The sequence below is a fragment of the Truncatella angustata genome (assembly GCF_020726525.1).
Source record: "Truncatella angustata strain MPI-SDFR-AT-0073 chromosome Unknown BKA67scaffold_8, whole genome shotgun sequence".
In the NCBI taxonomy this organism is placed as follows: Eukaryota; Fungi; Ascomycota; class Sordariomycetes; order Amphisphaeriales; family Sporocadaceae; genus Truncatella; species Truncatella angustata.
This window is the reverse complement of record NW_025763388.1, coordinates 99,609-124,615: the sequence shown is the minus strand read 5'-3', so window position 1 is coordinate 124,615 and position 25,007 is coordinate 99,609. Positions and strand designations below refer to the sequence as shown.

The 25,007-nt window shown below is 49.1% G+C and overlaps 7 protein-coding genes across 7 annotated transcripts; 4 read left to right on the top strand and 3 right to left on the bottom strand.

Annotated features, from left to right (window-relative positions):
- Nucleotides 1-2,332: 2,332 nt before the first annotated feature.
- On the top strand, nucleotides 2,333-4,312 carry BKA67DRAFT_594456 (uncharacterized protein; the record flags this gene model as incomplete). Its single annotated transcript, XM_046105054.1, has 1 exon — nucleotides 2,333-4,312. One exon carries the CDS (start codon nucleotides 2,333-2,335, stop codon nucleotides 4,310-4,312), a length of 1,980 nt encoding a protein of 659 aa, XP_045953852.1.
- A 1,855-nt stretch (nucleotides 4,313-6,167) lies between these two features.
- BKA67DRAFT_610014 (uncharacterized protein) lies at nucleotides 6,168-8,379 on the top strand (the record flags this gene model as incomplete). The annotated part of the gene is made up of 2 exons (XM_046105385.1): nucleotides 6,168-6,221; nucleotides 6,407-8,379. 2 exons carry the CDS (start codon nucleotides 6,168-6,170, stop codon nucleotides 8,102-8,104), a joined length of 1,752 nt encoding a protein of 583 aa, XP_045953851.1. The 3' UTR covers nucleotides 8,105-8,379.
- Nucleotides 8,380-10,772: 2,393 nt separating this feature from the next.
- BKA67DRAFT_508379 (Bestrophin/UPF0187) lies at nucleotides 10,773-12,176 on the top strand (the record flags this gene model as incomplete). The annotated part of the gene is made up of 4 exons (XM_046097156.1): nucleotides 10,773-10,841; nucleotides 10,902-11,263; nucleotides 11,337-11,686; nucleotides 11,746-12,176. Coding segments are annotated over 4 exons (1,212 nt in total), but the record flags the coding sequence as incomplete, so codon positions are not given.
- A 387-nt stretch (nucleotides 12,177-12,563) lies between these two features.
- Nucleotides 12,564-13,446, bottom strand: BKA67DRAFT_694415 (uncharacterized protein; the record flags this gene model as incomplete). The annotated part of the gene is made up of 1 exon (XM_046109266.1): nucleotides 12,564-13,446. One exon carries the CDS (start codon nucleotides 13,444-13,446, stop codon nucleotides 12,691-12,693), a length of 756 nt encoding a protein of 251 aa, XP_045953849.1. The 3' UTR covers nucleotides 12,564-12,690.
- A 215-nt stretch (nucleotides 13,447-13,661) lies between these two features.
- BKA67DRAFT_610010 (lipase) lies at nucleotides 13,662-15,996 on the bottom strand. The gene is made up of 2 exons (XM_046105384.1): nucleotides 15,262-15,996; nucleotides 13,662-15,200 (listed from the first exon to the last, which is right to left on the bottom strand). Exons 1-2 carry the CDS (start codon nucleotides 15,685-15,687, stop codon nucleotides 13,863-13,865), a joined length of 1,764 nt encoding a protein of 587 aa, XP_045953848.1. The 5' UTR covers nucleotides 15,688-15,996; the 3' UTR covers nucleotides 13,662-13,862.
- A 2,019-nt stretch (nucleotides 15,997-18,015) lies between these two features.
- Nucleotides 18,016-18,715, top strand: BKA67DRAFT_384408 (uncharacterized protein). Its single transcript, XM_046096574.1, has 4 exons — nucleotides 18,016-18,163; nucleotides 18,212-18,252; nucleotides 18,312-18,417; nucleotides 18,475-18,715. The coding sequence occupies exons 1-4, from the start codon at nucleotides 18,058-18,060 to the stop codon at nucleotides 18,531-18,533; spliced, it is 312 nt and encodes a 103-aa protein (XP_045953847.1). The 5' UTR covers nucleotides 18,016-18,057; the 3' UTR covers nucleotides 18,534-18,715.
- A 3,743-nt stretch (nucleotides 18,716-22,458) lies between these two features.
- BKA67DRAFT_523286 (uncharacterized protein) lies at nucleotides 22,459-24,000 on the bottom strand (the record flags this gene model as incomplete). Its single annotated transcript, XM_046098449.1, has 4 exons — nucleotides 22,459-23,167; nucleotides 23,216-23,525; nucleotides 23,573-23,674; nucleotides 23,727-24,000. 4 exons carry the CDS (start codon nucleotides 23,998-24,000, stop codon nucleotides 22,459-22,461), a joined length of 1,395 nt encoding a protein of 464 aa, XP_045953846.1.
- Nucleotides 24,001-25,007: the final 1,007 nt, after the last annotated feature.

The window sequence follows — 25,007 nt, the reverse complement described above, 5'->3', positions numbered from 1 at the left end:
TGCCACGATTAGTTATACGCCTCATCATCATGCAGTATTCTGTCCCTCGTTAAGATGACGCGTTTATTGTGCAGTGATGTAGTAGAGAACGTGACCACCTGGACATGTTTGACATCGACCGTCAATTACAAGTAAACGACAGCATGGAATTCCCAGCTAATTATGTCAACATCAGCTCTAATAAGCGATAAGTTTAGCTTTATTAAACCATACGTCAGATCAACAGGCGCTATTGCTGAGCCATGGGCAACAAAGTTGCTTTAAAATAACCACAACACCGGAGATGGAGTACGAGGCTGTGAGGTGTTGGACTAAAAGTTCCCGTCACGAGCTTGAAAACTTGTTACTTACTAGTCTAGTGCACATTGACCGAGGTTAGAATACAAATGACGTTGAAGCTTCCTGTGACAAACTCGGCTATAATTTTCGAGTCGAAATTCAGCGGTAAGATAGAACAAGATGTGTTGACAAACTTGCAATAAATGCTAGAGTCCATGTGTCTTCTACCAGGAATTTTTCGTGTGCCCGTGGCATCGTACTCGGACCGATGACGTTGCATCATCGGGCCGTAGAGCAGAATGCCTGGACAGTCCTTGTACACAACTTTATGTTCTGCCTGCGACGGGCACTTTTCCCTGAAATCTACTTAGTTTACTGAGTATTTCCACTCAAGAAATTTCCTCAGAGCGATGCTTTGGAAAGATAAGCAATTATTAATGTTGCATTAATGGCAAAATACAGCGTAGCATTGGCATAGAATCTTTGTATCACAAAGCTCGGGAATGCCAAATTTAGCTTCCAGTTCTGTGCATGGTGGTACACACTGCTACTGGTCAACTTTCGCTATCACACATTTCCTCAGGCGACTGATTGCCCATCAGGCCCCTGGCTGCCAAACTATATGCGGCCACTGGGGGAGGGAACCACGTCCTGCTGTTGAGTACTATTAGAGCATCTCGGCCTCTAGGGACAACCTAATTCGTATCGCTAACATTAGAGATACCGCATCCTCCTACCATGCTTGGCCAATCAATGCGACTGGCTTCGTAAAAGGTTATTTCTTCAAGCTTTTGGCAGTCTCGGGACTCGAGGTTTTAAGTATGGGCTAAGATAGATAGATAGGGCTGTCGTCGGAACGCAACCTTTGCGGGGGTTCTGGGCCCTTCTACTGCATAATCATCACAACTTTTCAGCTGCAAGCCTGCAGTTGGATGCAAACTCCCTGGCGTTCAGCCAATCACGTTGCATCGATAGATATGCCGTACGTTGTTTGTCGGGAACTTGCAAAGAACGGAGGGAAACTCTGTAAGCTCTTGGAGAATTACTGTGGAGGGCTTGGGCGGCACGGGATGCACCTGGCGAAAACAACACTGCGTATGTAGTCTGTTCTGGACATGAGCAAAGCCGCATGAGGGGGGCTTAGATTTGATTTTATCCAATGACGTTCTCTAAGAACTACGAACACTGCTGCAAACGTGTGCCTGAATCTCTGTTCGTTGCGGCTGAGCTGCCTTTCTACTTCACTCTATATTACATTACTGCCAGCTTGCCGATCTGCCCATTGCATGACATCTCAATTGGACACCTACCATTTTCATGATATTTTTTCTCACAACTACACCTCGGGTAAACATTTTAAAAACAAAGTAATATGTAGTTAAATATTCGATCGACTATAATGGCCGAATACCGCGAATGGATCCAGAGACCAGGTCATCAGAGCCGATTGTCGTCCCAGTTCTACGCCCAAAAGCCACCGTCCCCCGTCATGGGAGCTGTGGATAATGCCCCGCATCGCCGGAATATCAGCGACGTCTCCCTAGACTCTCGATATCAAGCAGACAACAACAATAGCGCTTTCAACAGGCCGGTTTCTGCGCAATCGCAACAACAATATCAACAATGGCTTCCAATGCAGGGCGCTGGAATTTCAAACCCCCCAGCCGACGGCATGGGCGGCCTAGATATGGGATCTCCTGACTTTGGAAGTCCATACATGAGAACCACCACCAGCCCCCGACAGGGTCAAAGACCACCAGCATTTCAGCACTCATCTCCAGCGTCTTCTGCTAGCCGTCCAAAGCCGACACCGATGCAGTTTGAAGACCACAGTCCGTGGAAAGCATCGCCAGGTGGCTCTTGGCGATCTGCCTTCTCGCCGCGCGAGCGATTCCAGCGCACTCGCACAATCTCTGGTGACTCGGGAACTTATCTCTTGTACAACAATACCCCAACCATATCAGAATGGACTCAAACACCGCGCACGCCTCCGCCTTACGCCTCTGGCTTGCCCCAAGCCAAGAAATGGTGGCAATGGCGCCCAGCGTATATTATGTATATTTTCTTGCTCTTCGGCTTCTGCTGCGCACTCGGCCATCATCTTTTCTACGCGTCCCTGGATGGTCGTATAGCGGACAACCAGCTTGCGATGCTACGCTATGGTACCGTCCTCTCGTTCGCGGCCAAGGCAGGTTTTGTTGCAGCAGTCATCACTGCGTACCGGCAACGGATATGGGTGACGGTTCGAAATAAGCTACTGAGTGTTGGTGCCCTGGACTCATTGTTTGCCGCCACTGACGATGTCTCGGCGCTTTGGAATACCGAGGTTTACCAGAAAGCCAAAATGGCCATGGCACTGGCTTCCCTAGCATGGCTGACGCCATTGATGATCATCCTTACCAGCAACACGCTCCTGGTAGGACTTGTCGAAAACATCGATCATACAAAATGTCCAAATGTGAGAACTTTGAACTTTACCAAGGATGAGCTCGAAGATTTCCGCCATCCGACAAAGATTGACGGCATGTTTGGGTTATCAGTCAATTATTGGAATACTACTGACGACAATGTGAGCGCTGCGGATTGGTTCGACTACTATACTGGGCCGAGCGATTTCTTCCAAGCAGTGGCTAATCTGGGTGTATATTCGCACCAAGTCATGGGGGCAAAAAATGCCTCTTTTGACATCTGTGGCGCAGGTTGGAATTGCACCTACACGATCGATTTCGTGGCTCCAGGGTATAAATGTGAAGAGATCGCGAACGGTGTTGGATCCCAGGTACAACAGTTCGGCAACAACGTGACGCCCTTCAACACGAGTGTTTTGGTGCCCGAAGGCATTTACAGCTACTACGCCTACACAAGCGGTGGCGAGTACGATCGGGCACAGATGGAGCGGGTGCAGCCGGGAGGAATGCCGGTAGATGAAAACGGCGAGCGCATCTGGCCGAATCAGTCGCTTCCGGAACATCTTGGCGTTTTTCGAACGGAACCAGTTGTGTGGGTAGGGTATTCTGTCCGGAAGGACCCTGACACAACACCGCCTAATAGTAGCATGGCAGGGTGGAACGAAGCATTTACACCCAAGATTTTTGCGTGCGAGAACTATGAGACAGCATATACAGTCGAGTTCAAATATGAAGGACAAGACCAGTTCACGAATGTGACAAGACGGGAGTTTCTCTCAAAAGTCATGGACACGACCTACATCAAAGGTAAAGATGCGGTGGATGGCACAAACGATAACACGACGGCGGTTCCTGAAAGCAATTACGTATATCCCAACGATACTATGCGATATCGCCGGGTATCAACGTTTCATTCTTTGGGTATGATGTTGCGCAACGCCATCAATGGCACCATGGCATCGGACCCAATCGGGAACCCAGGTGCAAATACCAAAGCATTGCAGACAAAATTGATGAACCCCAAGCAGGAGTGGTTTCCATACCCAAATGTGCAAGATCTGGTGCGGGATCTGTACGAAGACATTATTCTTTCTTTGTTTTCGAGCTATAGAATGGTATCGTTGACATGGGCCGCCAAGCCATGGGAAACGCCTGGCGATCTCAAAGGCAACGAGACGACTCTATGGCCATGCACGAAATCAAGATGGGAGAATAGGTACAAGTATATCGCTCGAGACCTGTGGATCGTGTACAGCTGTGCGTTCCTCTGCGCTGTGATTGCCGTCGTGCTCGGAACTGTTGCCGTGTTCGAAAACGAAGGCCGACTCTATGATACGAGGTTCTCCAGCATTGTCGCAGCGACAAGAGGGCCCGCACTGGAAAAGGTCATGTGGAAAGAGGATAAAGGCGATTTGGATCCCGGAGTCAGAAAAATGAGGGTTGGGTATGGGCTGATTCACAAAACAAACGCGCTTGGCGTGGTGCCCGAGGAAGAGACCACGAGGTACACTGGGCGGGGAATGAATGAAGAAGGGGACACGCCTAGGTTTGGATTTGGGTTGGAAGGCGACGTGAGGCAAATCAAAAATGAAGGAAGTCTTTTCAGGGGAAGAACGTTATCCTAATTTCTCAGACCCGAGACATGAAAAGTCATTAGAGGGTTCGCATATTGAGCGGTTTGCATTTACAAGTATCCTTAGTTTAATGATATCCAGTTTCGATGGCGCCCCGGATCGCCGAATCCACCAATGCGAGCGGTGTGCACTTGCGACCCACGGTTGACGATGGCTTCACTCGACCGCTAGAAGCACGGTTACAACCTACGGGGTTACCGTATTTGGATTGACTGGGCTAGGTGACCCCGTCAGTCTGTGCTTGACATCTGCCGAGCTGAGATTGAGAATGTTCAGCTTTCAAGTTTTGACTCTTGATGACTTTGACCACTCACTGGGCAGGTAGCGCCAATACGTCGTCAGTGCCTTTGGTGTATGTACCCGACGAAATCTTCCTGGCAGCTGCGAGTTCATAGGGGCCGGCACTCTAGCGATCTGAGATATGACCGTCAAGAGTCACCAATGCTTTGACACCATCAGATCGGCTCAAATTCCCAGCCTCCCTAGAGTCTTGTGCCATTTTTAGCCCAATCGGAACCACAACGACACATGTATGAGTGGGATACATCTCTGACCCGGCTCTCCGGGTGGGTGGCCGCATCGCTGATCAGAGTGATGAGAACCAGAAAACTGAGATGAACGGCCAAAAGGATCCATCGGCCATATTGGCTGCGCTTTCTGACCTCACTCGCCTGTCACCAAGCCTTCACATGGCTGGAAATAGTTCATGACTTGCCCAATGGCGGTCAATCTGCAACTGGGGACTTTAGTGATTGGGTGGGGTCCCATTCTGCGCCCCGGCAGCCCCCGCCCAAGACCGCCTGGAACTGGTGCCGATAGGAGCCACATGTTTTCATAGTCGCGCCCTGCTGGACAATTGATCAAGGTGACTGGTGAATCGGAGCCCAATCTCGAAGCCGTCTTCCGCAATGATTTTCTTGACCTGGAAGTCGGGATTGATTACACCATCGCGGAGCATTGCGAATCCTGGGGGGGCGCTGTGTGTGCAGGATGCAGACTGGGTCCTGCATTGACGTCCAACGGGAGGAATGATTTGGGTGCACAAACTCCATGTGGGTTGTGCTCGCACGTTTTCTGCGGTGTAACACCTGGCAGACCTACATGACGCTGGAGGTTGTGAGATGCTCCAATAGTTGATCCATGTGTCACATCACCGTGCAGGTTGCCGGCGTTGGGCCCGTCGCTTTGGTAGTTTTTATTCTTGAATGTAGTTTAACTAGGTGGCGGCCCTTGCGTGGGTTGTCAATCGCGAGACATGAAGGGAGGTGATGTGATGTGCCGTTGGAAAATGTTCCTTGAAATGTGCCGCTGCAAAGAAGCCTGATGGTCAAGCGAGGTCCAATCAAGATGATCGATCAGCCATTCGATGAGGAAAGCCGAATGGGCGGTTGGGTGAAACTGCTGTCAGGGTCCCGTTGATCGCCGTCCGTCCCGCTGTTTGCCTATTCTCTAAATACTGCTCTAAATGCTGTACAAGTATCATAGCCAGAGTGGTTCCCAATTTTGTGGAAAGGATATCCCTGAGCGCATGATTATACTACTATCGTGAACAGCCCATGGCCGCGATACACTACACTACTTTACATGACTAAGTTGCATACTTGCTGTACATGGGAGCCGACAGTTCCCTGTGTGCTCACCGCCAAAGTTGCAAACGTTGACCCTTTTCCCAGGGGCCTCCAGCGCTCCCAGGTGCTAGTTACCGCGGGCCTCCCTGCCAGCCACCAGACTGCAGCCCTCGAAGCAGGCGAACAACCTTTTCATACATAGCCGCCTCTGCATAGCTCACTTCTTCTGCATTCGACAGTCAAGAGAAAAAGGGGAAGAGGCAAAGGTCGCAGAAATAATGGCAATTGAGACGGTCACAATCATCAATAACTCGGGGAAGATCATAACCAACGTAAGTCAAGCTTAACTTGGGTATTCTTCTGTTCTATTCTGCACCCCCTACCCCGCAACACCAAAGCCGCCCTAAATGCAATCATTGCGCACGCGGGCGCGCGTATGGGGCCCGGTGTCAAAAAGAAAAAGGAAAAGCATGTAGATGCAGCAACGTTATGCTGACGCAATCGCTCCCACTCACAGGGAAAGCACATATTCGGTCTGTTCAAGGAAGCAAAGGCATCCTATCAGGAGAAGAAGGCGTCCGTCAAGGCTGAGCGCGCCCTCAAGCGCAGCAATACGTACGACGTTGCCGCGGTGCCACAGTATTACGATGAGGTCGAATACATAAGACCGGCCCCCGGGCGACGGGTGTCGCACGACGATGTCGCCTCCCACACATCCTCCCGCAGGAGCCACCGCTCGAGGCATACCAGGACGAACAGGAGTCGATCGCGGTCGCGGTCACGGTCGCGGTCGCGATCGAGGGCGGGAACGGCCCTGACATCGTCGAACTTGAAGACGCTCACGGAAGTCTCCTCGGTTGCGCCTTCAAAGGCCCCTACGAAGGCTCCCACCCAGGCTCCCACCCAGGCTTCTGCCGCCTACAGATCTCCCTATGCAGAAACAGCACCTTACGACTCGGCTCTGGTGAGTCGGCCGACCCTGCATCATTACCCAACCATGCCGGCGCAGTATGTTCAGTACCCGCCCGCGCCGACAGCGCCCATCAGCTACGAGATGGTCCGCTCGATGTCTGATCCCTCGCTCAAAAAGAAGAAGGAAAAAGAAATCGACATGAACCTGGCATACGGTAACATCCCACCGGATCTCGAGTCCCGCGTCGACCTCGATCCGGCCTACAAGGCAGCCATGAAGGAGCAGCAGGCTCACACATTGATGGAGCGGATCGAAGGTCTACTTACCGAGGCGCACTGCATGCACCACACCGCGAACCATATGATCGACCACCTCAAGACAAAGCCGGATGCCGCAGCTGCTGTTGCCCTGACTTTGGCCGAGCTCTCGACTCTGCTGAAGAAGATGTCGCCTTCCTTCCTTGGCGCGATCAAGGCTGGCAGCCCCGCCGTCTTTGCTCTTCTGGCGAGCCCCCAGTTCTTGATCGCGGCCGGTTTGACCGTCGGCGTCACCGTTGTCATGTTTGGCGGCTGGAAGATCGTGAAGCGGATACAGGCCCAGAAGGAGGCCCAGGCGCCCATGGCTTTTGAGACGCAGCAGGCCCCGTCGATGCACTACCCTGTTGGGGACCTGCCCATGGGCCGCGAACGGGTGCTGCCATATCCTCCATCTGAACAAAGCTTCGATGAGGCACTGGTAATGGATGAACGCCTCGAGGAGGAACTGAGCACGATTGAGACATGGCGCCGCGGCATTGCGCCTTACGGGGCTGATGAGCTTTGTGACGATGAGAGTGTAGACCTTGAGCTCATCACGCCAGATGCCATGCGCAGCCAGTATGACCTCGCTGATGACGCCCGCACCGTCCGCAGCTCGCGTACCACCAGGACTACCAAGACAACCAAGTCATCCAAGAGCCACAAGTCTTCGCACTCGCATAAGAGCAGCAGGAGCCACGCTGTGGACGGGATGGATATCCCTGACAGGAAGAGCAGCAGTCGCAGTGTCAAAGACAACGAGAGCGTTGCCGGCAGTGAGCGCAGTCATCGAAGCCACAAGAGCACCGCTTCAAAGCGTTCGGATCGGACCGAGAAATCCTCCAAACGCGACCCTAAGCTGCTCGAGGATGGAAGCAAGGACAAGGAAAACACCATTGATATGGTGATTCGTGGAAAGGGCAAGGATAGCATGTTGAAGAACATGTTCAAGAGGAAGAAGGAGAAGGAGGGCAAGTCTAGCCGGTTGGAGAGCGTTCTGGCTTAAACATTGTTGGAGACAGTCTTGTATGCAATTATCTTTGGTGTTGACGGTCTGCATTGGGTTTTGGTGTTGCATTGGGTCGAGATGATAGATGATGCATGATGATTGTACGGCTCATGACTATCTTGGTTTGCAATTTCTGTTTGGCTTAATTGGATGTTCATTCTCTTTTGTATTTTCATCATGTAGTAGACATGTGGTAGTATCACAAGCGATAGAGGGCCAATCCAATCTCACATCAGCACTGATCCTACTGCCGTATACGCATTAAAGATATATATCCCTTGATGGCTGACATTTCTCTGCTCAATTCCGGTTGCTGTCAAGCTGACTTTTGATTTATTTTCCAAGGCTTGCTACCGTACTGCGCTGCGATCCTCGCCCCTTTGGTTCAACTCTCCATGACTAAAGCGCACAGCTCTGGGTGGACTGGAGACACGTATTTGGGTCTAGACTGACATCTTGCTGCAGCGAGCGCACGATAGAGTTGCGATGCTGATCATGCTCTTAGGTCGCTTGGATCATGGCCTACTACCCTGATCCCCTGCTACCTGGGATTCCTTACATTATCGTTATCGAAGGGTGCCTATACCAGTCATGTCAAATAGGTGACGCGATGAACCTGGTCACGACCGCTGCTATCTACGGGTAGCACGGCATGTTGCGAGACGACGGCGTTGGCGGGTGGAACTTGTGTTGAGATTGGCGGGCCGATATCGACTCAGACTTCCGAAATATAATAATCCCTTCTTTTTCCTCACAAATTCGGGGGTACAACAATTTCTACGCTGGCCTATTGTTTATCGACAAAGTTGGTACACCATCACATTTTGAGGAGTCGCGTGCCATACAGAAGGTGCGTCGCCGAGCTTGCCCCCACTACACCTGGGGCAGAAAAGCCCCTAGAAATTCCAGCAAACAACATCTGAACATCGCCTCATCATGCCAAAAGCTATAGTTGGCACTCAATGTCAAGTGCCATTTATGAGAACGAGTCCTTCGAATCTTGGGCAACAAGTACATTCAGCCTTCGGCCGCAGGGCGACCTGTTCAGGCTGCAGAGGATCCTATTCCCGGCCACTTCCCAGTCTGACTGCAGGCTCATCTCCTAGGACGCATCCGACATACACGTACGTCTGAAAGCATGCACATCGTATTCTCCAGAGTTTAGACACCACTGGAGTCTTCGGACGAAGAGCGGAGGAAGAGACCGTTGCACAGAATTGCGCGAACAATCCAAAGCCATACGTGCGTCTACTGGGATGATTGAGAACACGCTTGGACTGCACATCTTTCGATGCCGAACCGCGAGGATCATTACTCCTTTACACCCGGTTTGGTGCAGCACTGACACCTCAGCTACTCCGCACCGAGTGTCGCGTCTGAATTCTGGGTTCAGCTCAAAACAATTGACGGCGACAGGATCAAACGATTCATGCACCCAGAGCTTCAGACACTGGTGGAGATATACGACAATGTAGACGGGCCTAGGCTTTAGTCATTTCGTCTGATTTCTAGGCACTCGACGGGTTCCCAGATTTTGACGACTCATCAGCGATCGTACTAGCGACACTGCCACGATGGATACCAATACGCAAATGAGGACGCAAGCAAATGAGCTTTCCCCAGAATCACGAACTGTTGATCTCGGCGTCTACCGCCCATCCCAACATTTGCCGGTTCTGGGGATTCTGGGATATTTTGTTTCCTCTTGCTTCTCGCGTTGAAATGGATGAAACAAATCATGCGGCCAGGCTCGCTTGACAGGCGTTTGAGACTGCCGGCGGTCTTGGTAGCGTAAAGCCGGACATCAGAAGAAGAAAACCCAGCTATGCCTCTGGGGTCCTGGCGGCCGCTGCTCGTGAGAATATGCAAGCCCCTGGAAGCCAAGCCTTACCGCGGGAGCTACCACGTAGCCGGTGGGTCCCTGCTCAACCGCTGAGGGTTCGCCCATGCCGCCAATTGGTGTCCCTGAGATTGTCGACTGTTTCAAAATTCTACGTCCAACTGCGCAAACGGCTCCGCTAGCATGGTTGAATACCACGTTGGACCGCCCCCTGAGAGCTCGCGGAAAGGGCCAGTGAGTTGGCGACAAGGAGTGCAGAATGCAGAGTGCAGGATTGGATTCAGGTAGGGCACGGGCCGGGGACCGATCATATATTCCTTGTCGGACGAAGAAGAAATATTAAAAAAGATTCCTCCACTATGCCAGGATCAGCTCGCAGTTTACCACTTTTCCAACGTGAAGCTATTGCCACTCCTTCTCATATGTTATTCCATAAATACTTTCTTTCCCTCGTTCTCCTCCCTTGAAGATTCCGGGTCCATTTTTGCAGGCTCCAGCCCACTCATTAGCTAAATCACGTCGTTTTGCGATTCGGCAACGATCCCATCCTCCACTGACAATCCGAGTCTCAATACATCTAATTCTTTTTGTATTTTTTTTTCTTCTTAATACCTGCAAAGAAATCCGAAAGTCAATCCACTCACAATGGGCGAAGACGGCGGTGCACCTGCTGCTCACGGAGGTGGCGCTCACGGCGGAGCTGAGCCGGTTGTCACACAAACGCACGGCACCGGAAATGCCCACGCGCATGTTGATCCTCCCGCACCAATCAAGACGGACAGAGTCACCACATCCAGCACCACCGTCGAAGAGGAATATCCGATATCTCCACGCGTTGCGACACCGAACCCTTTCAGCCGAAAGAATACCAGTCTCGATTTGGACGATTACTTCGTGAGTCATTTCTGCAAATAATCGCAGCCGATATCTGTACATTGTCTGACCGTCTCGCAGCAAGGACCAAGAGATATCGGAAAACACTCGAAATGGCCACTTTTTATGCAAATGCACGGTTCCATCACCCCCAAAATGATCATACCACTCATCTTCGTTGGCCTGTGGTCTGGTTGGATTACTGCAGTCACCATAAAGTACGACAACATCGACCTGAGCGTCAACAGCGTTCTGCTCACCGTCACTGGTTTCGTCGTTGGTTTGGGTCTTTCTTTCAGAAGTTCGACGGCTTATGAGCGATATGCTGAGGGTCGACGATACTGGGGCCAGTTGCAACTGACGTGTCAATCGCTCGGCCGGATCTTTTGGGTTCATGTGAACGAGCGGCCGGGTCGTGAGAAGGAGGATATGCTTGCAAAACTGTAAGTCATGCTAGAATCTTCCCAGATGAGAATCTTCACATCTTTGTGGGCGTCACTAACTATTTTCCGTCAGTACTGCGATGAACATGCTAATTTCCTTCGCCATTGCCTTGAAGCACAGGCTTCGGTTCGAGCCTTATGGTGATTACCAAGGTCTGGGCGACCTTATTGATCACCTGGAGACGTTTGCAAAGAATGCGACGGATGAGACCGTCTTCAAAGCCAAGAAGCCCAACTTTTTCAAAGCCACTGGTGATATGCTCGGCATATCTTTTGCGGTTTCAAACCCTCGCAAGACCATCAAGAAAGCGACAAGCCCTACCGGTAACCTCCCGCTCGAGATTCTGTGTTACCTTTCGGCCTACGCGGATGAAGTTGTAACCAACGGACAACTGCCCATTCCCATGACGCAGACCGGTCTATGTGAGTTATTCGAACTACTTCAAAGTTCTAACTAGATTCTCAGGCTAACGTCGGTGTAGACAACGGCGTCGGTGCGCTCAATGACGTGCTTACCGGTGTGGACCGTGTGCTGAACACTCCCTTGCCCATTGCCTATACCATCGCATTCTCCCAGATTACCTGGGCGTACATTCTCGTCCTACCCTTCCAGCTTATCGGTACACTGGCGTGGATCACTATTCCTGCCAGTATTGTTGCCGCCTATATCATTCTTGGTATCTTGTTTATCGGCCGTGAAATCGAGAACCCCTTCGGCGACGATGTGAACGATTTGCCGCTAGAACTGTACTGCAAGCAAGTCATGGACGACATGGAAACCATTGCTGCTCGCCCCAAGCCCAAGATGTCAGACTACGTTCAGTCTTCACGAAACAAGGTCATGTTCCCTTACAGTGAATCAAGCTATCACGCCTGGGCGCAGCGCCCAGAATCCGCGATCCGCGCGGCTCTGCGAAACAGACCCTATAACAACTTCGAGCGATCCAGCAACACTGCAAACGGTGTTCCGCACGAGAAGGGTGACCACAAGGTCTAAGCCACTACAACTTTGCATCGAGCGACTGTGCGTACTAGATTGGAATTGTTTGGTTTCTTTTGGACAGGCCCGGGAAAAATTGGATATCAGGGAAGCATCGGCGGAGTTTATTTGATTCACTAGGCACTTTTTTAATGTTTTGGGCACACAAAAGCTTGTTTTCGATATATAAAGCCAGATACTGGACCTCAACTGTTGATTATTTTACACACACAGCTACGCGAAACCTCTGGACGCTTGCGTATTGTGCTGCACTAGAGTTGAAACAATAGAAAGATTTTTTTTATATATCCTTTAGTGCTTCTACACGGGAGGAACGCTAGTTCGCTGAGGGACCTCGAGAAGGTGAGGCCCAAATGAGTTCTAGTGTTTGTATCTTGTGCAGTAAACGGGCAACCAAGATGTGACAAAGGTTAGACATTTTTCCAATTCAACTTGGTCGTTCTTGAACCCTCTTCACCCGTACAGAATTGATTGAATGCGAAATCCTGCTGCCAGGGACCAACGCAAACCATAAAGAGAGTTTGTTATTCGAGATGTAGAATGGGTCACCGGCCACCTTTGTTTGCGAAGGGGCAGTGGGCGTGTCCCATTCCCAGCCCTCAGTAAGCTGAATAGATATTTCCATGTCGCTGACCTTCTGCTCGGCGACCAGAACTTGGTATGGGTATTCTCGGCGAGTAATGACTTGCCCCAATTGAACCCTACTCCAGGGCTGAAAATGAACCGCGCTCGTGACACTAGGCAGGGAGCACAATAGGTAGCATCCCAGTCGGTGCTGGTGACTTGGGGTGTCTCCGAAGAGCAAGAAGAAAGGCGCGACTTGCAAGCCTCGCAGGTATTCGGATTCCTTCGCGCTGCTGGACTGAGGGTATTTATGTCTCAAGGTGCGTTGGCGGTAGTAGTCGACTGAACAAAAGGTCTCGGATCGACAATATGGACACCTGTAGTGGGCGACTCCTGCGCTGGTCGATGTGTGCGGAACCCAGGTCATGATACACCGATAGCATGCCGTGTGTGGTACTGGTTGGCAGGAGCTGGTCACTGGCTGGAACAAGAGCTCGCGGCAGATCGGACATATATCATCTTGTTCCGGTTCCTCCAATGCCGTCTGCTCTGCTTCTTCTACTCCTGCTTCTTCTAGACGAATAACGCCCAAGGTATTGTGCTTCTCCACAGACTCCATAGTTGGCAAGGGTGGCAGTGTTGTGAATTTGAGTGACCTGCTGAAGGCTGGGAGAAACGTGACACTGAAGGATAACGTTCCTGCTATTATAAGACTGTTCGGCAATTTTACTTGCTCTATTTGACCGCATCATGTGGCGGTAACTGGCTCATTCAGATGGTAGTGCAAGTTATTTTTTGACCAATAGGAATTGATGTTTTCACTACCATGCGCAAGTGAGTTATCCAGAACTGAGCACATTCGCAATAGCGGTACTGATAGTGTCACTTCGCTGCTATACCGCACTTATTGCAGGATAATTTACTAATCTATTCGCTGAAGAGATGACATATATCCTTCTGGTACTAGTTTAGTCAATACATCCAAGTGTGAACAGTTGTGAACTTCCACTCGGGATTTTCGTGATTGCCCATTCACTATGGGTGCCATACATCATTGACGTAGGCAATCTGCTCTTTTCTAAAATCGTCCTTTTCCACGTAGAGCAGGTTCGTGACATTAACATCGAACACAAGGTTCTTGGGGCTTTCAAGAGTGTATAAAGGCCAGGTGGAATTAGATGTATGGCCGCATCGGGGACTGCCAACAGTCGCATTGGTGTGATGGCGCAGAAGCGTGTTTGGATCCCCGGTTGCCACAAAAGAGATCCATGATCCGCTCATGATGTCGGCAAGCTCATAGAATTCGGGCCCCTTGCCCTCCAAAGGCTTCGCAAGGCCACCAGGTAAGCCATATCCATCGCCGTGGATGTTGTGGAAGACGAAAGAGACTTCTTTGAAATGATTCGATCCTTGCTGTGCCAGGTTTCCATTGACTAGGACGTTAAAGCGATATGAGAAGACCGGCACCTTGGCTCGTGCGAAAGCCTCTGCCATAAGACGGCGACCACCGTGGAAGAGCGCGTCACCATAGAATGCCACTACTCGCTTCCATTGCAAGCCCCATGGGTAGGCAGCAGGAGTCCCCTTTAGCGTAGCTGGCAGACCGAGGTCCGGGTTATCTGGATAGAGCTCTGCGATTCTGGCCGTTGTGTCGTTGCCGATATTCACACCTGTAGCACGGACGAAGCTGAGAAATTGGCTTGTGGTGTTGATGCCCTGTGTGGCGAACGATGCACCCTCGTCTGTGTTGATTCCCATCAAGACCGGTACATGCACGAACTTGCCTTGACGTAGCAGCGTCGAACCCTGCTCGACGAAAATATCGTCATCAATGACTGCACCTATACCCGGTTTGCTGACAGGGAAAGTTGTTGAGTTGAATATGGCATTGAGAGTCTCCCATGGTAGGGCTCTGAGACAACTTAGGACGTCGGTCTGTTCGGTACAGCCGGCCTCACCAACTACCGCATCGAAATATGGCTGCCATTCTGTTACATTTGTCATCCTCACAGCAGCTGCACTTCCGCTTTCCAGAATCGCGCTTCTGAACAGCTTGTCATCACGCCCGCCATATGCGCTGAGATGAAACCCGACCGAGAAGGCACCAGCGCTCTCTCCCCAGACGGTAACCTTACTTGCGTCACCGCCGAATGAGCCGATGTTCTCCTGCACCCATTGCAAAGCCAACCTCTGGTCTCGAAGGCCCAGGTTGCCAGCGCCTGCCTCTTGGAGCTCGCGGCTGAAAAGCCAACCCCAATTCGAGAGACGATATTGAATGCTTGCCGCAATTATGGGGGAACCAAGTCGTTCAGACTCAGCCACGATGAAAGAAAGGTTGAAACGAGGGTCTAATCCGCCTCCGTTGACGAAGCTCTGAATTCCGCATGTGAGCTCAAAGCTAACAATAGCCTATATGTAGTGGACATTGACTTACACCTCCATGAATCCACACGGCAACAGGCAGATCGTCGCCCTCGGCCACACCAGAAGGCCGTACAATGTTGATCGTCAAACAGTCCTCGCTGATGACATTTCCTAGAATCCATTGGTCGAAGCCGTAACCGATGCATTCCGGCCCGTACGCGGTGGCGCCCTGTGGCTCATCGAAAGTGGTATTGAGAGGCTGTGGTGCGGCGAGACGAAGGTTCCCAACAGGCGGTTGCGCGAAGGGGACACCGAGGAAGTAGTCTTGGCCATATTCAGCGCTATAGCGACCGTAATAGGAGCCATTGGCGAGCGTCACAGTAGGTGCGCCAGAGGTGGCGGCTGCTTTGGCCCCACACTCAACAGTAAAGCACAAAGGCAATAGTAATACCCGCAGCACTACCACCAACGACGACCGATTGAGTTCGATACGCATGATGGTCACTCTGTGTAACTCACGACAACGAGTTTACGACCTACTACTTTCGAACGTGCCAGACTCTCGAAACCGGTTGAGGATTTCCTTTCAGGTCACTCCAATCAACGCGGGGAAATTCTCGGTATGCTCAGCTCAATCTGGTTTAGAGCCATGATGTGACCGGAGGTGAGAGCTTCGGCTGCCGTTTACCGTGTAGCAGTCTGAGTTCATCACCACGTGGGAAATGAGCCCCAGCGCGCTCAGCTACAGAAATACTCGGCAGATCTCTAAGCGACTCCTGCCCTGGTACGGAAAATTGCGAGAGGATAGACATTGAAAGCAACTAGTTCCTTCAAAAAAAAAACCCCCCTAAAAAAAACTCCACGTGTACGAGATCAGAGTAAGCTGAAAACAGTGTCAAGTAGATATCATTCAGCCAGAAGCGAAGCTGAATGGTAGGTGGGCAAAATCTGGGTCGGTTCCACGATTCCTTCGTATAATTCATCCTGGTTTTGTTGTATATTGCATACACAATGAATCGAACAGAGTATTTGTAGTCGGAACCGCCCTGGCTATGGTATCCAACGCGACAATGTGTCATAAGAGAAGATGCTGTAGCATTGTACAACCATGTACCGTATATGTTCGCGTAGGTAGACATCGACAAAACCTGGGGTTGGAGGTAAATTAGTCTTGTGGAGCTGTGGTTTGCAGTGGCATTTAAGCAGCCGTCGGGTGTTTATCCCCACGAAGAAAAGCCAACAGTACCCTGTATGAATTGCTTTCATACTTCGGCGCCCGCGAAAAAGTTAATTATAGGAGCGGAATCAAATAAGCGACCTCAACTTAAGCATGTTACTAATCTTCTCGGCCATTGCTCAATTGGGACGCATGCATGACGACAGGCGTTGTGTAAATGTGCAAAGATGATACAACTTGGCAATTGCGACGAGAGGCATTCATCTCGTAAATTGCAGACCAGAGTTTTGTGAGGCCTTCGAATTCGAGGCCGTGGACTCAAGTATATCCGCTCGCCATGCTTGATCAAGTGACGCGTGGGTAAAGGTTCGCCCAGAGTACAGCTGATTCTGAGTTAGAATAACCTTGGAACTTACTCCCACTTGTATGTCATTTTAGAGAAAACGCCAATAACATAAGGCGGGATGAATATGTGACCGCAGTGAAGTGAATAAATGCTTGATTTTATGCGACTCTGTGAATCTTCATGCCGATGGCTTGCATGATTTATGAGGTCATCAGCCCCAATTGCATGGGCAACTCAATATGGTAATGCGGGATTGTTTATAGAACCATACTTAAAAGAAAAAAAGAAAAGAGAAAAATCCTAAATTTCTCACCGGGCAGGTATATCGAAAGCACTTTCTCTTTCTGTAAGTTCTCCGAATGTCTGATGCAATTCGCACATAAAGCACGAATCAATAGCGCTTGCTCCTGCAGGGGCAACCACGTTCCCGGACTATTCTGCGGTGCGCCGACGCGGTTACGCTCCTGCTCTAGTCTAACCAATCACCTCTTGGCACCTAGGAATGAAGGTGGGCTGGATCAAGGTGATCGACATAGATGTATCTGCCTATAGAATGTGGATGCTACACATGGCTTGATCGAGAACCCATAAGCATGATATAACCTAAGCCAAGCTTTCGCTAACCCGGCTGGGCCGGGGAATCCAGCTTATCGCCTGTTGTGCGACCAAGCACCAATGCAACATTGGTGCGGATATTGGCTCCGGCAAGAAATCTTTTCTGTTTGCACCATCCTATGTGATGCTTCATGGATATCCAGCAGACCAATCCTTTGTGTGTATATGGCAGGGACGGTCAGTGTGTTCGGGAAATCTGTCAGCTACGCCGCAACATGCTCATCTCGATCAGACACTGCGGGCACTCGGAAGACGCCAATAATACTACCTCAGCATCTCGTCGTTGCATCAAAAGCGACAAATGGTGCGACACCGCTTCCTAATATTCTCCCGGTTTAGGCGACGTGATTGGTACTACGGCCCACAGACCTGCGGGTTTACTTGTTGAGAGATGGGCCATCATGGAACAGCAATGCCACATCGCATTTGAAAATGTGTTTGAAATCTCGGTAGGACGTAGTAGAGCAATATGTAGTCTATCCAATAACGTGTGTGTATCGAAGTATTGGATGTCAACTGTGTATAACGGCAGACCAGGATATGGACCTGCCAAGAACAGGATGTATTGCATGGAGGCTTTAGAGATGCTGTCCGAAAAGATATCATGACGAGATTCCGCAGTAACGGGGGGGTCGAATGAATGTTATAAAAGAGCGTGACTTGTCTTGTTTGACTCCCTTGTGGACATCCAATCTCAAATCAGGGAAACGTGAATCTCACAGATAAAGATGAAGCTCTACTTGGTCATTTTGGCTATTGCCGCTCTCGGAAACGGTTTGCCCGTCGTAGACGGCGACTTCCATCATCCTCATCCATCAGGACCTCCGCCTACACGTGAGTTAGTCATGTCCGTATGCTACAGGCGAGTCTAACATCATACAGCAACAGGAAAACCTGGCCCAAAGCCGACAGGAAAGCTACCGGTGAGTTTGATCTTGGCCCTCAAGATGGAGACCACATGCATCAACTAACTTTCAAATAGTGGCCCTTGCCCATCCCGCCCATCCCGACCAAACTATCTCTTCCTCGTGATGCCGTCAACAAACACCCGAGCGAGCCTCCCCTCAACCGGCCTCACCCACCCAAGCGTAAGTATTCTATACCGTCTCCGCTAGCCAGAAATCTGTAAACTAACATGAAATCAGCGACTGGCAAACCTCCCGGCGGTCCCAAACCAACAGGGAAGCCATTCCCGCCTCGATAGACATCGCGATGCCGTCAAAGCTATTGAGCTCGTGTAGTCATATGTATTAGCGTGCATACCGTACAAACTTATGTGATGGTATTTTGGGCAGAAGCTTGGACAGAACAGTCTGTCTCTTAACGCGGACATCGTTGCATAAGTACATAGCCCTGGATTATCAATCGTACATGACTTCATCAAGCTCATCTGTTCTCGTTTTTACCAAGTGTCACCTCATTCAAAATTTGTGACTCTGCTAAAACACATACTTGACCCCTTGAAAGCATGAACGCACTTCTAAAGCCTGTCTTCCAAACGGCGACTATGTAGCACCAAGCATATATTTTTCAGAGGGAATCAACACATTCACTTATATCCTGGAATCAACAACTACCATACACCTAAGTCCATATTTTCGTCTGTCATCCATTAAATACGTCTACATCATCATACAAGAGGTCTTGCAGACTCGATTGCCGACTCAGCGTACACTCCTGTTGCGGTAAGATCTCGTTGCCGTTTAACAGAGTAAGGGCTACTTTGAACTTGGCGAGCAGTGCAATCAGGGAGATTAAGTGTACTCTATATCAATTCTAAAGCCAACCAGGCACATATAAGCCCCATTCTCGCGCGAAATGCAATCTTAGGGCCACTGCGTCACGCGATACCGACTGGGTCTGAGCAGAGAGGCTTACTTTCCGAGCTCAACAGCGCAGGATCGGTTTATTCTGAATAGCTAGTCGGCATTGTGAACCCAAACCTCACACGGCTATCTCAAGCTTTGATTCAGGGACTTATGACAACCTCATGGATAAACAAGTCAATGAAGTTGTTGGTGTATTGACTATCTATTATCAAGGAACTGTTTGCTTTTTTCTTTATATATATATAAAAAATCCATCCATCCAAAGTACAGATGTGCTAATCTCAGCGACCAGCAATTGGCAGTGAGTTGGTATAATTCCGTGCCGGCGGGTAGACATGGTGCTATCAGCCGGCTAAGCAAAGGCTATTATGCCAAGTCCAGCCAGCTGTAATGACACTTTATCAGCACCTGTCAGACTAGTTTCCATAAGTCCTCGGACACTCTTAACCGCGAATCAGTGAGGTTTTCGCCCGGCTTTGTATAGGTTACACTTAAGCCATAAGTGTCCGAGGACTTATGGAAACCATTATGCCTATAACGGCGCATCGAATACATACCCGGCCACTTATCTTACCATTACACTCCGGCTCCAGCTATATCGACTCCCATTGACGCTCAATCGCCCAACTCTTTGCACTGTTGTTCCAAACAAAGTATCCCCAGTTTTGCATCCTACAACGACGCGCGATCAGATCGGCATTTGTCAATTGCGTGGTTTGACGAGGAGCTGATCGAGTTCCTTCCCATAACCATGAATCGGCTCCCGTTGATTGTATCCATTCCAGACCTGCTCATTAGGGCCACAATAAACCTTATTGCTAATGCAGTGCATGAAATAGTGGCTCTGGTACCATTTCGATTTTTGGCAATTTTGCAGGTTCTGTTGGCCTTCTTGCATCTCTCACAGGCCTGTAATATCACAATCGTGCTGTACTCCTCTTTTTCAGAATTCCATCTTTTGCTGCAGCGTTTTCTGGGGTGAGGGGTTTTTCCTTCTTCTTTTTTTTTGTTTTGTTTTTTTGTCACACGATTGTTAACGTCTTCACGATCGTTAATTTTACACTTAGGCTTTGCAATGCTGACATGGCAAGCGGCTGTCTGCATTGACGCCGATTGCGCCCCTGGTTAATTGGACTGGTCTACTCTTGTGTGATTCAACCCGATCCGCCTCGTTTTGCCTAAGTTTATGATATCCCAGTCCGAGGTCGGGGCGATTTGGATTGAGTTGGAAAGAAACTAAATATCCGCCGTACGGACGTTGCCGTGGGGTATACCATAACGTTTATCTGAGATCTTCTCAAGCAGCGACTCGAATAAATCATTGTACAATCCCCCTACTAATATCAGCTGCGCAGCTAGATCATCTTTCAATTGCTTATTTGCAGTCAAATTTTGGACCCTGAGCACTCGGAGGACATGCAGGCTTATTCGACGGAGAAACCTCACAAATATCGTCAAAAGTTGGATTAAATTCTTTTGGTACGAAGAACGAGTCCGAGTCATTCTGGCAATATGAGTTGCAGACGCTGGTTGTCGTGGTAGATCCGAAAGACTGCATGTCCATAGCGTGACCAAACATACTGTTCATGTTTTGATCTAGCATCTTGAATGTATGTGCAGCCGCCTGTGGACAATGTCCTCGTTGAATTCGTTGCACTAGCGGCAGGAGTGTCATTACCTTATACTTAAGGTACTGCGCGGCGTAAACATCATTCTGTATGAATTCAGAGTTGGCTACGACATCACTGGGGACCACGAGGTGGCCTTCGAGCAAGCATTTACGGGATTGTTCGAGAGACACGACAAATACGTAGTTGTAATTTTGTACGATAGAGTTAATGGTGCATGAGAGTAAGCCAGTAGAGGTCATGAATCTATGGAAAGGAACCATGAAATTGTATAATACACTGGCGCATTGTTGTCAAGGCTTCAGAGGTGCATATAATTAAATTTCAATAACCCAATGTGATGATGGCAATTGGTGTGGTCTTGATATTGTCGCAGTAGAGAAAATTGGGGTGCTGATGAAATCCACAGCGACCAAGTCATTCAGATAACGTATGCCGAGGTTTGATTTCTGAGTACTCGTGGAGAGTCTGTTAATTCATATAAGTATAATGTTATTAGAATGTATTTCGGAAAAGTAGAAGGGTAACAGGAAGGAAGATAATCTCGGTCTTGCTTATGTATGTGACGAGTAAGTTCAGGACAAGGCGAGCAAAAGATCGGGAGCAAGGTCTTGTATATAAAATGAGAAACGAAATTTCTGAGAAGATTGTAGTAATATAGCATACCTAATTCGGTCGTCTTGCTTGGTTAGGATTATCGGAGAAGGTGCGAAGGAATATTGGTTGGTCATTGATTATAGTTAGTCGTCATTGAACGCAGTCGTATCTTCTGAGTTAGATCGATGGCTGCCGCTACTATGAATCGTTTTGCGGCCAGTCTGTGTTATTCTGCATATCATATAACTGTGCAAAAAGAACTTAATTCATTTGTTAAGCTTTCATTCGTCACTTCAGAAGCTTGATTCGAGCAAACTTCGGGAGTCACTTGGCAGGCAGTGAAAACTTTTAGCCTCTTCGCTACAATGGCACTCCTCCCACAACAGTGCCAGTAGGTCCCGTGACATCAAGATTTGTTTACAGGATAGTGAGTGCCATGTGGTGAGCCTTCCGTTCGGGGGACATTTTGACAGACGACCATCGCTGGTCTAAACAGTGTAACTACAGTATTATAGTATCCTGATGCTTCTTGGCATCTTGCTCTTTCGTTGGTATGTTTACAACTGTGGAAAGTTTATAAGGTAATTACTGCGACAAATTATCGACAAGAAAAGCACACGAATTCGCATAAATCAGACAGTCACTAGTCTGGCCCTGTTACAGTATATTCGTCGATAATATACAACTAGCTCCCTCCTATGGCATTTACTGAAGTCAAGAGCTTTCAAGATTTTTCCATATTATGTAAGCGGAGATTCCACTAGGAATTGATTGTGACTCCATGAAATTTCTTTTGTGCTACTTGTGCCATTATGGTATGATATGGAATACACTTACGACGAAATTGGGTCGTGAGATCACAAGTTTTGGGAACATGTACTGCAGCATATTTAACATGAGTCAAGCTACTTCTGACGGCCTCGACATGGTCGCATGACCTCCTACCATATCACAGGTCACTGAACTCAAGATTTTCTTCCTCTCATGCCTGATTTATGTCTGCTAGTTTGTGATGAGAAGCGGCAAGCATATCCCAGTGAGCCGACCTATTACAGGTTACTGACGTAGGCGAAAATCAACTAGCTACTTCCTTGAGGCTTCCCGGAATTCCGAGTACTTCTTTTTGGGCAGCCTCCCAAAGCCGTTTGCCGGGAATATCGTGTAATGTATATATCCAAGGAAACCTACTGAGCTTTCGACGGACAGTCGGCCAATCAGATATGCCCAGGCGCTCGCAGCACTTTGAAATGGATAGTAACAAGCAGTTATGCTTGCCGTATTTCAGAACAGACACGCCACTAATAAACAGACTCCATAGAATCAATAACGTTCCACTCGTCTCAGTATCAAGGTAGTTTGAATGGAACCCCTGGATAGTGTACTGAAGACAGTCGGAAAGAAGAGGATAACTGGAGCAATCATGGACGTACACCGGAAGCAAAGAGGTCAGGAAAGCCAGCATTGCTAGATGTGTCATTTTCCCAGAAAGCTCCCCAGGCACAGAGTTTGGTCGTCTCAGAGGGGCGCCCTCCATCAGACGGTAGAGAAGTGATATTAGTGTTTCCGTAAACTTCATCGGCTCGAGCTTCCTGTGTCCCTTCCTTGATCGGTCGTTTAGATCACTGGCAAACTCAACAACATTGAGCATAATATCTGAAAGCTTAGGAGTTGCGCCGAGGGACTGCTCCTTAGGACCATGAAAATCGCTTGACGTCATGCAAAGAGCCACTTCGTCACTTTTGAACAGAGTAGACCCATTTTGTAATGCCAACTCGACGTCGAGCCTTAAAAAATGAGCTTTCCGTTGACTGATTGAACCACAATTTACATACCTCAATGCCTTCAACGCTAACATACGATTGTGCTGCATCAGTTCGACTACTCCTCCTCGTAGTTGAATCATGCGATAGAGCCCTTGAAGGTGAATTAAGCCAACGGTGAGCTGATTATGTATTTGTTGGTAAATTACAAGACAAATCACGGCAGCTATGGCGCTGTCTGAAATTGATCCGGGGCCTGAGAGCTTCAGATTGACCAGCTCATACGCCTTCGATATATGATGGAAAGTCTGTAAAGATAATCGAGATTCACGCTCAAGGAAGTTGATGTAAGAAGCTGATATCGCCAGCGTGCAGTGAAAGTCTGGATGTATTAATAGTGCCCCGTGCAGGGACATGAACTACACTCACATGCTTTGTCTGCCAGGATGCAGTTCACCCATATGGACTTGACCATATCAAACTTCGAGCAGAACTGGGGCGGAAACAACGCATCACTGATATCAAAGAACCCTAAGAAATATGAGAGAAGATGAAACGAATAATAGGTCTTAGAGTACTGTACATCGATGCATGAGTTTGGTGGACTCAGAGTCTAGTTGTTGAGGAAATGTCGTTAGGCATAAGTCGTTCCAGAGTAGCTGTCGCGATTTCGAGAACCCTGAGCTTGATGTCCCAGTGATGATGCGTCTGACGTGAATGGAGGGAACTCCTTTTCGTGTTGAATGGTGTGGTTTACCTGCGGTCTTGCCTCTCATGACATGAGAACGAATGATACGTCGGTCCGAGGAACCTATGCCATGCGCATCCTGGCTGATGAACTGCAGCGCTGTCCCCATGATGTTGCAATGTTACACGCACGCACTGCTCACTTACATGAAGCAACAGATGTATTGTTGAAAATCAGGCTCGGCCTGCCAAGTATCCTTGCTCACGCAGTACTCGAGCAAGCTTTGGAGCCAGTTCTTGCGTTGCCAAAGCTTGCGTGCGACAATTGTAACGGCAGTTGTGAGGGGAAAGGCTCTAAATATTACTTAGCAAGCTGTACTAGCCCGATATGGCAACGTCATAAAAATGTAAGACGAATCCTGACTCTATAGCAACAGTGATAGGAACTGTGGCCTGGGCAGAGTCGGAGAGTGTGTGGCTGTGCAGTGACAGAATGGTAACCTTGAGGTGTTGGAGCTCTTGCGGAGCTCAAATAGGCACGCTATCCTGCGGGCACCATTCACTTCGCGACTGACCTGAAGTGTGATATGGGAAATACTCCGTACTTGACGGTCAATCTCGCACATATAAACGTAGTTGGGGATCCGTTTATTAATATTGAAGCTAGAATCCTGATAGCAATGGAATTTCAGAATGATTGAAGCTGAAGAATGGTTTCCCTGGAGTCAGATCATGCTGGCATTGTTTGTCGAAACGCTAGTCCAAAAGAGGGAAACAAGATATGATTGGCCTGGCGTTGAGACATGGAAAAATCTATCTAACCAAGAATGGATGTCAATGTCTGATTGGTCCAATATTGTTCTAAGTAATGGGGGCTAGATCTTGAGCGCCCAAAGTAGGAAGATACTCGATCAATATGGTTGTGTATCTCTTCGTTAGCATGTCGGATTTGCAGAAATGTCTCGGATTTAGAGACCCTGGAGTTTAAGTGATCCGACACATACAAGCAAGGGTCCATTTTAATATAAAAACCAGTGTTGCGTGTCGTGGTCAAAGGCAGACTCTCTTCCAACTACTATTTAGCGTCGCCATTCCGGTGAACTGCGACAACGATCTAGACGTCAAATATATCATAAAATTCTCATAATTCAGCTACGGACCTGGTGGAAAAGTCGTA